At 45.2% G+C, this 12,500-nt stretch overlaps 3 protein-coding genes across 5 annotated transcripts in view; 2 read left to right on the forward strand and 1 right to left on the reverse strand.

Annotated features, from left to right (window-relative positions):
• ptenb (phosphatase and tensin homolog B) overlaps positions 1–10,002 on the forward strand; it is a 15,955-nt gene extending 5,953 nt beyond the window's left edge. The window contains exons 4-9 of one of the 2 annotated variants that reach the window (XM_061029096.1): positions 1–7; positions 106–344; positions 431–572; positions 1,587–1,753; positions 1,862–2,140; positions 3,463–10,002. The exon at positions 1–7 is cut by the window's left edge and continues 37 nt beyond it. In XM_061029096.1, coding sequence (XP_060885079.1) covers positions 1–7; positions 106–344; positions 431–572; positions 1,587–1,753; positions 1,862–2,140; positions 3,463–3,648 — 1,020 coding nt within the window. In that variant the 3' untranslated portion in view covers positions 3,649–10,002. The remainder of the gene's footprint in view (positions 8–105; positions 345–430; positions 573–1,586; positions 1,754–1,861; positions 2,141–3,462) is intronic. The other variant, XM_061029097.1, reaches the window with a different exon arrangement.
• minpp1b (multiple inositol-polyphosphate phosphatase 1b) overlaps positions 1–12,500 on the forward strand; it is a 42,450-nt gene that overhangs the window by 26,013 nt on the left and 3,937 nt on the right. The window lies entirely within an intron of this gene.
• Positions 11,372–12,500, reverse strand: part of rnls (renalase, FAD-dependent amine oxidase) — a 6,064-nt gene continuing 4,935 nt past the window's right edge. For both annotated transcript variants that reach the window (XM_061028860.1, XM_061028861.1), the window contains exons 5-7: positions 12,420–12,500; positions 12,062–12,237; positions 11,372–11,678 (exon numbers count right to left, since the gene is read on the reverse strand). The exon at positions 12,420–12,500 is cut by the window's right edge and continues 93 nt beyond it. In XM_061028860.1, the coding sequence (XP_060884843.1) occupies positions 11,526–11,678; positions 12,062–12,237; positions 12,420–12,500 (410 nt within the window). In that variant the 3' untranslated portion in view covers positions 11,372–11,525. The remainder of the gene's footprint in view (positions 11,679–12,061; positions 12,238–12,419) is intronic.

Raw genomic sequence — 12,500 nt, forward strand, 5'->3', positions numbered from 1 at the left:
TGTCAAGGTAACGCTCCTCGATAAACTCCCCCCGTCTCTGACTCCCGATCAGGTTAGCGAGCTGCAGGTGAGTCAGGTGTTCACGCTCTCGTTTGTGTCTCTCAGTGGCTCAGTACCCGTTCGAGGACCACAACCCGCCCCAGCTGGAGCTGATCAAACCGTTCTGCGAGGACCTCGATCAGTGGCTGAGCGAAGACGAGCAGCACGTCGCCGCCATCCACTGCAAGGCGGGAAAAGGTCGTACCGGCGTCATGATTTGCGCCTACCTGCTGCACCGGGGGAAGTTTAAGATGGCTCAGGATGCGCTAGACTTCTACGGAGAGGTCCGCACCCGCGACAAGAAGGTACCAGAACCCCCCCGTCTGTCTTTACTGCACATACAGAGTGAGATAACTGAACGCCTGTCGGTAACGGCGGTCTGTGTTTTCAGGGCGTCACCATCCCCAGCCAGCGGAGGTACGTCATCTATTACAGCTTCCTGCTGAGGAACCAGCTGCTCTACAAACCTGTCGCCCTGCTCTTCCACAAGATGCTGTTTGAGACCATCCCCATGTTCACCGGAGGAACCTGCAGTACGTCTGCCTGTCTGTCTGTCTGCCTGTCTGTCTGTGTGTCTGTCTGTCTGTCTGTGTGTCTGTCTGTCTGTCTGTGTGTCTGTCTGTCTCTCTACCTGTCTGTCTGTCTGTGTGTCTGTCTGTCTGTCTGTGTGTCTGTCTGTCTGTCTGTCTGTGTGTCTGTCTGTCTGTCTGTTTGTGTGTCTGTCTCTCTACCTGTCTGTCTTTCTGTCTCTACCTGTCTGTGTGTCTGTCTGTGTGTCTGTCTGTCTGTCTCTCTACCTGTCTGTCTATCTGTCTGTCTCTCTACCTGTCTGTCTGTCGGTGTGTCTGTCTGCCTGTCTCTCTATCTGTCTGTCTGTCTGTGTGTCTGTCTGTCTGTCTGTCTCTCTACCTGTCTGTCTGTCTGTCTCTCTACCTGTCTGTCTGTCTGTCTGTGTGTCTGTCTGTCTGTGTGTCTGTCTGTCTGTCTACCTGTCTGTCTGTCTCTGTCTGTCTGTCTGTCGGTGTGTCTGTCTGTCTGTCTGTCTCTCTACCTGTCTGTCTGTCGGTGTGTCTGTCTGCCTGTCTGTCTGTCTGTCTGTCTGTGTGTCTGTCTGTCTGTCTCTCTACCTGTCTGTCTGTCTGTCTGTCTCTCTACCTGTCTGTGTGTCTGTCTGTCTATCTGTCTGTCTCTGTCTGTCTGTCTGTCGGTGTGTCTGTCTGTCTGTCTGTCTGTCTGTCTCTACCTGTCTGTCTGTCTCTGTCTGTCTGTCTGTCTCTCTACCTGTCTGTCTGTCTGTCTGTCTCTCTCAGAGTTCCTGATTACCTGTCTTCCTGTCTGTCTGTCTGTCTGTCTGTCTGTCTCTCTACCTGTCTGTCTGTCTGTCTACCTGTCTGTCTGTCTGTCTGTCTACCTGTCTGTCTGTCTGTCTGTCGGTGTGTCTGTCTGTCTGTCTGTCGGTGTGTCTGTCTGTCTGTCTGTCTCTCTACCTGTCTGTCTGTCTCTCTCAGAGTTCCTGATTACCTGTCTTCCTGTCTTCGTCCTCTCAGATCCTCAGTTTGTAGTTTATCAGTTGAAGGTGAAGATCCACACCTCTAGCCCCGCCCACACCCGGCGGGAGGACAAACTGATGCTGTTCGAGTTCCCTCAGCCACTTCCTGTCTGCGGGGACATAAAGGTGGAGTTCTTCCACAAACAGAACAAAATGATGAAGAAGGTGAGACACCTCGATTATTCTCCTTTATTTTAAAATCACAGATGTTGAAAAACGCTGACATGGCGTCTGAACTGAAACACCTGTCCTGATTCCGTCCTGTGACTTCAGTCTCTACTCTTCCAGGAAAAGATGTTTCACTTTTGGGTAAACACCTACTTCATCCCGGGCCCGGAGGAGGGCCTCGACAGACTGGAGAATGGCAGCGCCGGGACGCCACGGGAACCCGGCGACAGAATGCATCACTACCCGGGGATGATGACCTCCGCCGCCATGATGACGGGAGGAGAACCCAACGACAGAGATTACCTGGTCCTCACCTTGACTAAAAACGACCTCGACAAGGCAAACAAGGACAAGGCCAACAGGAACTTCTCCCCAAACTTCAAGGTAAGACGTTCAGCGAGGTCGTCCACCTTTCCAACGCCGTTTGTGTTTGAAGAAGGAAACGTTGCCGATGTTTGCCGGCATTTTGTGGTATCAAAAAAAAAATGTAACAATATTTTGTGCCTTCTCTTATTTTGGTTGCCATGGTTACAAATCATACCAAACGGGACTGAACGAGATATCGTTGTGTATGTGCAACTTCAGTCAAGTGACCTGAGCGCGTCACGCTGCCACTTTATCGATGTTTGACGCAAACAAGAAAAACTGCATTTTCTCGTTTTCCACGACCTAGTGTGGAATAAAAAGTCTGATATCACCGTCACAGAACTGACATTTATGGAAGGCTGTGCTAATGCTAACAGGTATTAGCTCGTCAATAGAGCGCCACAGGAATGAGTCCTAAAACCAGGAAGTAAGTTAGCATTTGAGCGCCATGGGTCTAACGTCTAAAAGTCAACGGGGATTTTGAATGTGTTTGTGGTTAGACTCCTGAAATAAGGTCTGTGGTTAACACAAGCTGAAGAGATGTTGGTGTTTTGTTAGACCACATAAACTACGTTAGGTAATACCTCCACTTGGGAAGTTTGAAGTTTTTACTCGTCTTTAAAAAGGCGGTTGCTAACAAGTGGCTAAATGTGACTACAGCGGTCGTCGGGGACATTAAACGTCATCACGCCGGACACAGAGGACGGGAACTCTCTCACTAGTCGGAGATGTCTCCTGTAGGTTTAATCTTTAGGTTCAGGTGAATATTATGTTAGTAAACTATTTATTAAGCTACGTGGATTAGTTTATCGGAGATCGTCTGAAGCGTAACGCTAGTGTCACAATCATCCAACCGTGGTGTAGTTAGCTTGTAGCATGACGTTAGCTTTTTACTTCTGTCGGCCGCATTAACGCTTCAAACATCATAAAAATGGCGTTCATCTGTGAAGATTATCCTGCTGAACAAAACGCCTACGCTTCAGAAACGTGTGTTTAACACAGAGATTATTTTCTGTAATGATCCAAAATCCAATGAAAACATCCCAGAGGAGGATTCTGGTTAGACCCCATGGAGATGATACTTCAGGGTCTACAAAAATACGTCATATGGTTTGTTCTCTATGCTGAAGGACCTTTTAAGGGGCTCTGTGGTAGAGTCGGTCGTCTCTCAGGTTGTGTGTGGGTCACAGTCGCTCTCACAGTCGCTCGGTGTGTAGTATCGTTCAGCTCTGATATCGATGTTTCAAAAAGTCTACCGTTAGCTCTTCAGCAGGATATCTTCGCTCGATTAACTGCGGGTCATGTTCTAAATCTGAATCGTTTTTCATTCTGTTGTGCAGGTGAAGCTGTTTTTCACAAAGACGGTCGAGGAAGGCGCTAACTGTGACTCGAGCAGCACGTCCTCGGTGACGCCCGACGTCAGCGACAACGAACCGGATCACTACCGCTACTCAGACACGACGGACTCGGACCCGGAGAACGAGCCTTTCGAGGACGACCATCACAATCAGATCACAAAAGTCTGACACACACACACTCACACACAAACACGTACACACACACCCATTCATTCATATACGTATATGTATATATACAGGATATATACAGTATGTATGTATACACACTCATGAACCCCAAGCTAAGACTAGCCTGTTAGCTAGCGGAGGGAATATAACCGACGGACCAGGCCTGATCTGAGGACTCTGACATTAAAGAGCTCAGGTCAGTATAGACCCCCCTCCCTTCCCTCCCTCTAATCTTCTGCCCAATGCACAGCTGGACAATCACATGACATGGCGGTCAGAGGTGAGGAGGGCGGGGCCAATGGACGGCGAATGGACAATGAGACAGATGAATGGACAGACAGGAGATAAAAAAAAAAAAATAAAGGAGTAAAACTTGAATATAAACAAACTGAAAGACAAGTAGACTTCTTTAGTGACTACACCAAGATGTTTGTTGGATAAACCCCATGTGTCCTTCCTTCCTTCCTTCCTTTCTTCCTTCCTACCTTCCAGTTAAGCAGACCAATCTTCAATTTTCTTTCCTTCTCTTCCCGCTTCAATCTTCAGTTCTGTTAAGCTTTGTCAGGGAGACAACTCTTCTCTCTGTGTGCTAGCATCGTTCAGTCCAAATTTTTACAAAGCTATGACTTCGCTGTAGAACTTTTTGCTTTTTTTTGTCATGAAATGACCTTGTGTTGATTTTAAAGGCCAGCAAAGAATATCGTGAGTTTAAACACCCCTATATCTTTTTTTATTGGTGTCATATTGGGGAATGATTAAGCTAACAATCTTCCTTTTTTTTTTTACAAAATAGTTTCCTTCTTGACAAGTCCAACAGGCACTTAACTGAAGGACATTAAAAACAGAAACCCAATCAGTTAACCATCAGAAGTTGTAGGTTCCGCTGCCAAATTGATCTCATTAAGATAACGACAGCGTCTCAGTTTGACCCAGTTTGTTTTGAGTTGGCTCAAACTGGATTTTAAGTTTCCACACATCAAAACAAACCCAGCAACACTTTGGACAATGCTGGACCATCTGGTCTGGTCCAAACCAACTTAGACCGACTGTTCCTCATTGACTCAGAGTAATCCAGTCTGACTCACTTGGTTTAAGCAAGTTAGCACATGATTGTTTGGGGAAAGCCTGAGCTGCTCCAGACCCGTCTATTCATGTCAGTTTGGACCAACATACTAGAGAGTTCTGGCCTGTTTGGACCACTCAATCTTAGTTGGTGTGGACCAGTCAGAAATGGTTTGGAGCAGTTGGTGTAAGATGATTTGTAATGAGTCATTTTGGGAAAATCCTCCAAATGCTCCAGAAACAGAAACTATCTTTGTCAGTTTGGACCAACGTACTTGAAAGTTCTGGCCTGTTTGGACCACTCAATCTTAGTTGGTGTGGACCAGTGAGAAATGGTTTAGAGCAGTTGGTGTAGGCTGATTTGTAACGAGTCAATTCTCCGACGAGCCAGTCTTACAGTTTGGACCGCTCAACCGCTGTGAACTTAATGGTCTAAGCTGGTTTGGACGAGTCTAAGTCAGTTAGTAATGCAAATACATGAAGGCATTCTTTTACCTCATGAATCTTTAGATGTGATGGTTCTCCATGCCAAGTTTATATTGCTCTTGACATCGGAGACTCTCCCCTTCTGAAGCCCCTAGGATTCTTTTTAAACCGTCTTCACAGTCTTGAGTACGTTTCAAACCAAGCTGGACGGGTTTTCTTGCTGGTTTTTTGTCAAAAAAAATCTGACCAGTGTTTGCTGGTTTGGACTGGATTTTGTAAACAGCACACAGAGAGACGTGACAGTTTGAATGTGACAATGGGAAAGAGAAACTTTCACAATCTGCTGCAGTTCTGTCAATCATCTACTGTCTAAAAAAGACACCTACAGTACAAACCTACTGTGAACAAAATGCTACTACTGCTTTTCTGTCTTGTCTGTCCGTCTTCAGTTTTGCACAGAAGGATTTTCTTCCGCCCTTCAGTCAGCTCCTACAGTTCCAGCAAACATATTTTTGTTATTCTCTGACTTATATCCAACATTAAGCTAAACAATAAACAAGCTACACACAGTATAACCATTCCTTCAGCCGGATCTATACACTTATGTAGGCTAGCACACAATGATGCAAACTAAAGCAGAAACCTAGGACTCGAGGCGCTTGGATTGATGGGTGCCATGCCGGTGGCGGGGTTTGCACATTATAAGGACAGTTCGTGAATATAGATGCCTTTGCACGATGAGTCCATCCAAGAAAGCTAATATGGCTCATGTGTAAGTAGTTTTGTCAAGCTGAAAGATTGTTCCTGAAACTCTGTGGGGTTTTAGCTGAGCAGGCTTGAAGTCAGGACGGCATCTGCAGGCGGGGTTTGCTTGATAGAGTTCAAGTAAAAAAAATTTTTAAAAAAAGATCTAGATCGATTTCTGTTCCATGTGCAGCTCCCTTTTGTGCTCCTGAAGAGTTGAATTGCGGGTTTACTGGCCAGGCAATGTTGAGAAACCCAAAATCAACCAAGGTGCTTGAGTTGTGTTTAAGCTTGTCATTGAACCAACAGCCGACTGCTGACCATACAGCTTCCAGCAGGTTCCACAGGCGATCACCACCGGTCTTACGAGCCATTAGATTTAGCCTCCGTGTGTCTTTGGTTTCTGACAGTTCAATAAAAGGTGATGTTCTATAACTATAACTCTGTCCGTAGACTATTAACCGTTTGATTCATTACTACTTCGTGGAATCCTTGGCGACTGTCCCTCTTGACAACCTGGGCAGTTTGAGAAACATGTTAGCATTACAGCAAGTTTGAGACTTTTCCATCCGGGCTTTACAGAAGCCAGTGACCATAAGGGATGCTCCGTTTTCTTCATCATCAGGGCATTACCAATCCCAATATATTCCCCAGGAGGTTCCTGTTCTTGGGACATTTACCACATTTAAAATATTGTGGATGTACCCTCTTACATTGGCAAAGTAAGGTTCCTCCTATGAGACAAGTGTTCTCCACCAAAAGCCCCTTCAATTGGACTTAAAATTGACATAACCCTTCACTTTTCAGAAATAGGTGTTGTTAGGAGCTTCTTGTTTGTCATAGCAGCCCAATTTGCCCTGATGGCTCTGAGAGATTGGAGCATCTTTAATGGTCATCTTACCAAACGTCTGCTTCCAGATTGGACGTGGGTAAAAAGTTTAAGTCTTGATGTCTGATTTTTTTCCGTCCTAACATTTGGTGCTACTTCGTATCATTGGCTCGGTGTTAGCCCTGTTTGACCCTAAAGTTGTTGAAGTTGTTGCTATCGACCCTGTAGGCCTTTTCAAGATTGTGGTCACACAGGACGTATTTCAGAGGCATGAAAACAACAAAAATTTAGATTTTATTCTGCAAACGAAGCCAATCACAACCCAGTAGAAGATGCCGGGACATACCGTTCCCAACCTTTGATTCCATCTTGATGTCAACTGTCCCCAAACTCGGAGTCAATGCCGCAGTGTTAACCATCACTGGAAGGCCAATGACATGTTGAACGAGGTTTGGTTACAGTCATGACATCCCAAATGTGAAAAAGAACAGGGTCTACCCCTACAGGTTGGGGAGGGAAACGGTTCCACAGGTACTTGTCTGGGACTAATCCCGACATCCAGAAGGCACATGTTCCTTCTTAGTTGTGATACTCCCAAACTCCTCCAAGAAATGACCTCTGAGTTGTTGGCTAATTCTCAGCTCAGAGACCCTTGATGGCTAACAAATAACATAATGGAAGTTGACTCACTTTCTCTTGAAAGAAGGAAGTGAACAAAATGGGAATTCTTGACAGATTCTAAACATCTGAATTACAACAGTAGCATTGGAAAGAAAGTAGGACTTAAGTCTTGGAATAAGAAGAAGTTGCCTATCTGTGATAGTATGTCCTGTGAGATCACATCTTTAGATATCTTGGCTACATGCTAAGCTAACAGTAAACCAGTCCATTTGAACAGCCATTGGCGGGCCTACACTGAATTTGTTGGGTTTTGAGGTGCTAAGCTAAGCTAGGGCAAATTTCTGAGCCTGTTGCTCTTCTGTGGTGCTCTTTACCAGCCACGAGTGTTCGTCCAGTCTCGATCTGTGACGCTGAGCAGCTCTGTCATCAGTGGCGCTATATCCACAGGCTCTCTTTGTGTGTTTGACAAGCAACAGCAACACACTTCCTGTCCTGAGTCCTGTTAGGTGCTGTCAGGCCTGGCCTCACTTCCTGTCATCAACCGTGTGGAATTGTTCAACAGAGGAGTTTAGGAGCTAAAAATGTTCAATCAGAAAGCTCGGCTACTTGAAACAGTTTGGATTCCAGAAGTAGAACCAGCAAACCTAAATTTTCCGCAGGATCATAACCATTATTGGGCGTCAAACGGAATCGCTTAGTTGAGGTTAGATCCGTCGAATTCTCTTTTTCAAACAAGTAATTCTTTGATAACTTCTTCATTGGTGATACAATCTTCCCTTTTACCTCCCATAGCATCCAGAATCGTATTAACACTTGCGATATTTGCACATCCAACCAGCGAATTGGTTGATACATGTGTTCATCGGGAGGCGGGTATGAAATGTCAAGTAAATGTCGCCAAACATTGCCCAAGTTTGGTTCCAGGCCTTAAATCGAATTGCGTACGTCTTTAAATGTTTTAACAGCCAAATCTTCAAACTGTTAACATGGGCAATCGAGCAAATTGATAATGTCTTTTTTATAGTCTTCAACCATTAAAAATAGAGTCGAAGCAAGTTTAAAAACCGCTGTTGGGAAAACCTGATTTATAACACTTCCTGTTGAACATTGGTCAAACACCCCCATACCAGGTTTTGGGTACTTGAGGCCAGGTTGGTGCTGTCCATGTCCTCTGACTGTTTGAGGTGCTCTTCGTCTTTTACTTTTGACAATTATAGAGGTGTCGGTCGCTGGCAACACATCTGGGGTTATTTAGACGGAGGTTGTTGTTGTTGGAAAGGTTAGAAAAAACAGCCTTAAGTCAGGATAAAAGGTTTTTGTCCTGAACACAAAATTCAATGATTTGGCGACATGCAAAAATCTTGCAACAAAAACTCTGAAAGAAACGTTTTGAAACCCAAGTCCCATCAGACGTTCAGGGATCTTGTACAGAGCAATCCCCCAGAAAACCACAGGAAAGAGTTGTCGAGAATCAGTTAGGGTTCACATAAAACCCTGCACCGCAACAGTTAGATATTAGCCACTTTTCCAATTTAAGTGTCTGAATCTGGAATCTGTAAAGGATCCTTGAACTTCGCTTCTTGGCACCAGAAAAATTAACTTCCAACCTTCAACGATCCTGGGTTACACGAACAGTTTCACATCATAGACGAAAACTCAAACTTGTGTAATTCCTTCAGTGAGAACGCTTCTTTGTTTTGTCGACGATGCTTCAAACCTTTCTGTTTACATCTCATACCAAAACCTGCCAAAATGAAGCTCAGACTCTGTTTTTTTTTGTTGTATGTTTTAGTTTGGAGTCTACAAAGTGAACACCGTCAATATTCATGTACTCTCTACTGTTTTTGCCTTAAGGTGCGGTCACACTCGCCCTCGGGGTTAACTGCCCTGCGCTCTGTTTTAAAGAAACGTGACGTTAGCATAGTCGGCTTCATGATGTGTAAAAAAGCTTCACTAGAATAATGGAGTCAACATTTCAAACTCAGTGTATCAGTGTTTTCTCTTCGCTCCAAGTACATACTTAAAAATCCCTCAAACCCGAGTAGTCGCTGGAGATCCCGTTAAAACAGGACGTTCATTCTTGAATGTGTCATTTCAGCTTCTCCTGAGGTGAATTAGTGAGGAAGTGTTCATAATAAAGAGGCGTCCTGTGACCGCACCTTTACCTGAAGCCAACGACCGTTTTCTGCTCCTGATGAAAAAAAAAAAACGTCTGCAGCCCAGAGTCGGCTACAACCACGACCTCTGTCCATCTCGGTAGCTTCTCCACTAAAGAACAACATCATCTGCATAAAAAGCAAGACAATGGAGAATCCATTTTGGGTTTGGTTTTTTTGGTACAGATTCTGAACTTTTTTGCGTCGTTTCTTCAGGAGCAGAAGGTCGAGTTGTTTCGCTTTCGGGTTTTCAGCTCCGTGATCTACAGTGTTTCTGTTTCATGATGATGATTGTCTTGTTTTTAATTGCCAGGCATTGATTTTGTAATCAATCAAATTGAAAAAGAAAAAAAAAAACATCATAACTACGGGCCTGTATCACCATGGAAACAACATTTCATGTTAAACTGACCCCCCCTCCCCCGTCCCTCAACCCAGTTCTTTATTCTTCCCCTTCCTTGTTTTATAATAAAATAAAAACACTGTAAAGGTGAATAAACTATTTATAAACAGCTATCTGTGTCCGTGATACTTATTGGTGGTATTTTTATTTTTAAGAACTACAACTCCCATAAAGATTGTAGTAAAGTCGTTAGGGAACCACTCACACAAAAGCAGAGCAGACGGACTTGAAACAACCAGAAAGAGATGTAACACCATGCAAAAAAATAAATAAAAAGGTTGATCCAAAGATAACTGGACAGGTTGAAGATCTTGAAGACGTTTCACCTCTACTCCACCGAAAGGCGTCTTCATTTCTAAACTATCTGGAGAACGGAGATAGTTCAGAATTGAAGACGCCTTTCAGTGGAGGAAAGGTGAAACGTCTTCAAGATCTTCAACCGTTGAAGATCGAGACATGAGCTAATCACACCTATTTGGTTTTTTGAACCAGGCTGTAAACATGTTAATCTCTGCTGTAAAAACAAGCTTTTTAGAATGGGTGTGTATGTGACTTCCTGTTCTTCTGCAGCCAGCCTCTAGTGGACACTCCAGGAACTGCAGGATTTTTACACTTCAGCTTCATTTTTTTCAACACTGGGGGTTTCTGCTTGCACCAGTATTCCCGTCACACTGGACCGACCCCCCAAAAACGATTTACAGATTTAAAAATACTTCCATAAATCATCACGTCATAAAGATCGGGAACACGTCGACCCTGCAGAGACGACGATGTGAGCACAGACTCCAGGTTTCTACATTACTGTCTGAAATCTACCAGTGACTTGGCAGAACTTATAATCGCTTCCCCCACAATGCAATGCAGCGGCACTACTGAGCGCGCTTCCAAACGACTGGAGAACAGGCAAGGAGGGAAAATTGGGTCACACACACACACACACACACACACACACACACACACACACACACACACACACACACACACACACACACACACACACACACACACACACACACACACACTCTGAGCCTTGTGGGCACCAAACCATAACTAATTCTGTCTTATCTGCTTCTATAAAAAGATCAAAGAAAGCAGCAGAGGAACCACAAACCAGCTTCTTCACTGCGTCTGTTTGACTTTATTCATCAGCACACACACACACACACACACACTCAGCACCGACCTATAGGATTCTGTACATCTGATTGTTTTCAAGGTTCATATCCTCAGAGGAGAGAACACCTGTCCTCTTGATGCTGCTTTAGGTTTTCCTCCATTTACAAAAAAAATCCCGTCCACACAAAAATGTTCTCGCCATTCCTCTGCGACGACTATTTCATTTTACAAAGTCGTCCAATCAGGCGTCTCTGCTCATCCACATAGTGGGAGAGTAACTGTGTGTTTATGTGTAAGCGTGTAAAAAGTCCAGTTAGCAACGTTAGCATCAGCGCTATTTCAGATGTTTAAAAGACGACTCGTTCATCGATTCAAAACTTTATTAAAGACAAACACAGTAAAACATAAATCAGTAATTAATCACTTCATCAGCTGTTAACGGGTTAAATTAATCCATTTAACGATTGATTCTCAGTCCACACGGTCGTTAGAGTCCACTTCCTGTCGTTCTGGACGGGCGTCACAGCGAGGCCTTCAGCACACTGAGCATGCTCAGTGCGGACTCCACGCAGCCGTCGAAGTTGGAGTGGCTGAAGGCGTCGCCGCCGCAGACGAGCAGCGGGCGCTCGTTGACCGTCATCTGACCCGGACAGTCCGGCACCGAGGTCAGCACCTGCAGTGGGAACAGGGAGGGGGTCATGAATCAAACGCTGCCTTGCTGAGACTAGTTCAGGGTCAGTGGGATTTCTCAGTGTTCACAGGATTTTAATCTTCAATATGATTCCAGTAAAAATCAACAACAACTTTTTCATAGTTTTAGGAACTGTTGGGACCCTCCCCCCCTTTTTTTACTGATTCTGCACGGCAGGAACTATGAACTATTTCAGTTCCTAGAACCCGGTTTAGAGGACCCCTTTTAGCTCCTGCTGCTTAACTCCCCTAGTGGATCGATCCTCTTCAAGAAGTCCCCAGAACCGCTTGGTCCAAAAACGCCTCACATCATTAGTTGGACAGCGTGCACTGTGCAGGAGTTTTCGAACATTTTGACCGCCTCACCTGCGAGTACCTCCACTTCTGACACTTGACGCTGGTCGGCTCGGGAAGATCAGGAAGCAGCTTCTGGAGTTCCTGTAAGATGATCGGCTGGACGTCCTCCTTGTCTTTCTCCAGGTGCTCCAGGCCGAAAGGGACGCTGGTGTGGACGACGAGGGACAGGCCGCGATCGGGAACATCTGCAGCCGACACAGAGACATGGAAAGTCACACACAAATCCAGCCACATGCACGCCACGGCCGCCATCTTTGAGCGTCCCATATGCTACAGCAGACGAGCTAATTAGCGCTAAAGCAGCAAATCTGTCGACACAGGTAAGACATGAGAAGCTGGAGACAGACAGACAGGTGTGCAGTCATACCTGCGTTGCGTTTGCGTGAGTCTGCAGCGATGTAGCAGATGCACGGGTTGCCGGTGACGTATCGGGCCGCCCAGGGGAAAC

This window comes from Labrus mixtus, chromosome 21, assembly GCF_963584025.1.
Source record: "Labrus mixtus chromosome 21, fLabMix1.1, whole genome shotgun sequence".
NCBI lineage: Eukaryota > Metazoa > Chordata > Actinopteri > Labriformes > Labridae > Labrus > Labrus mixtus.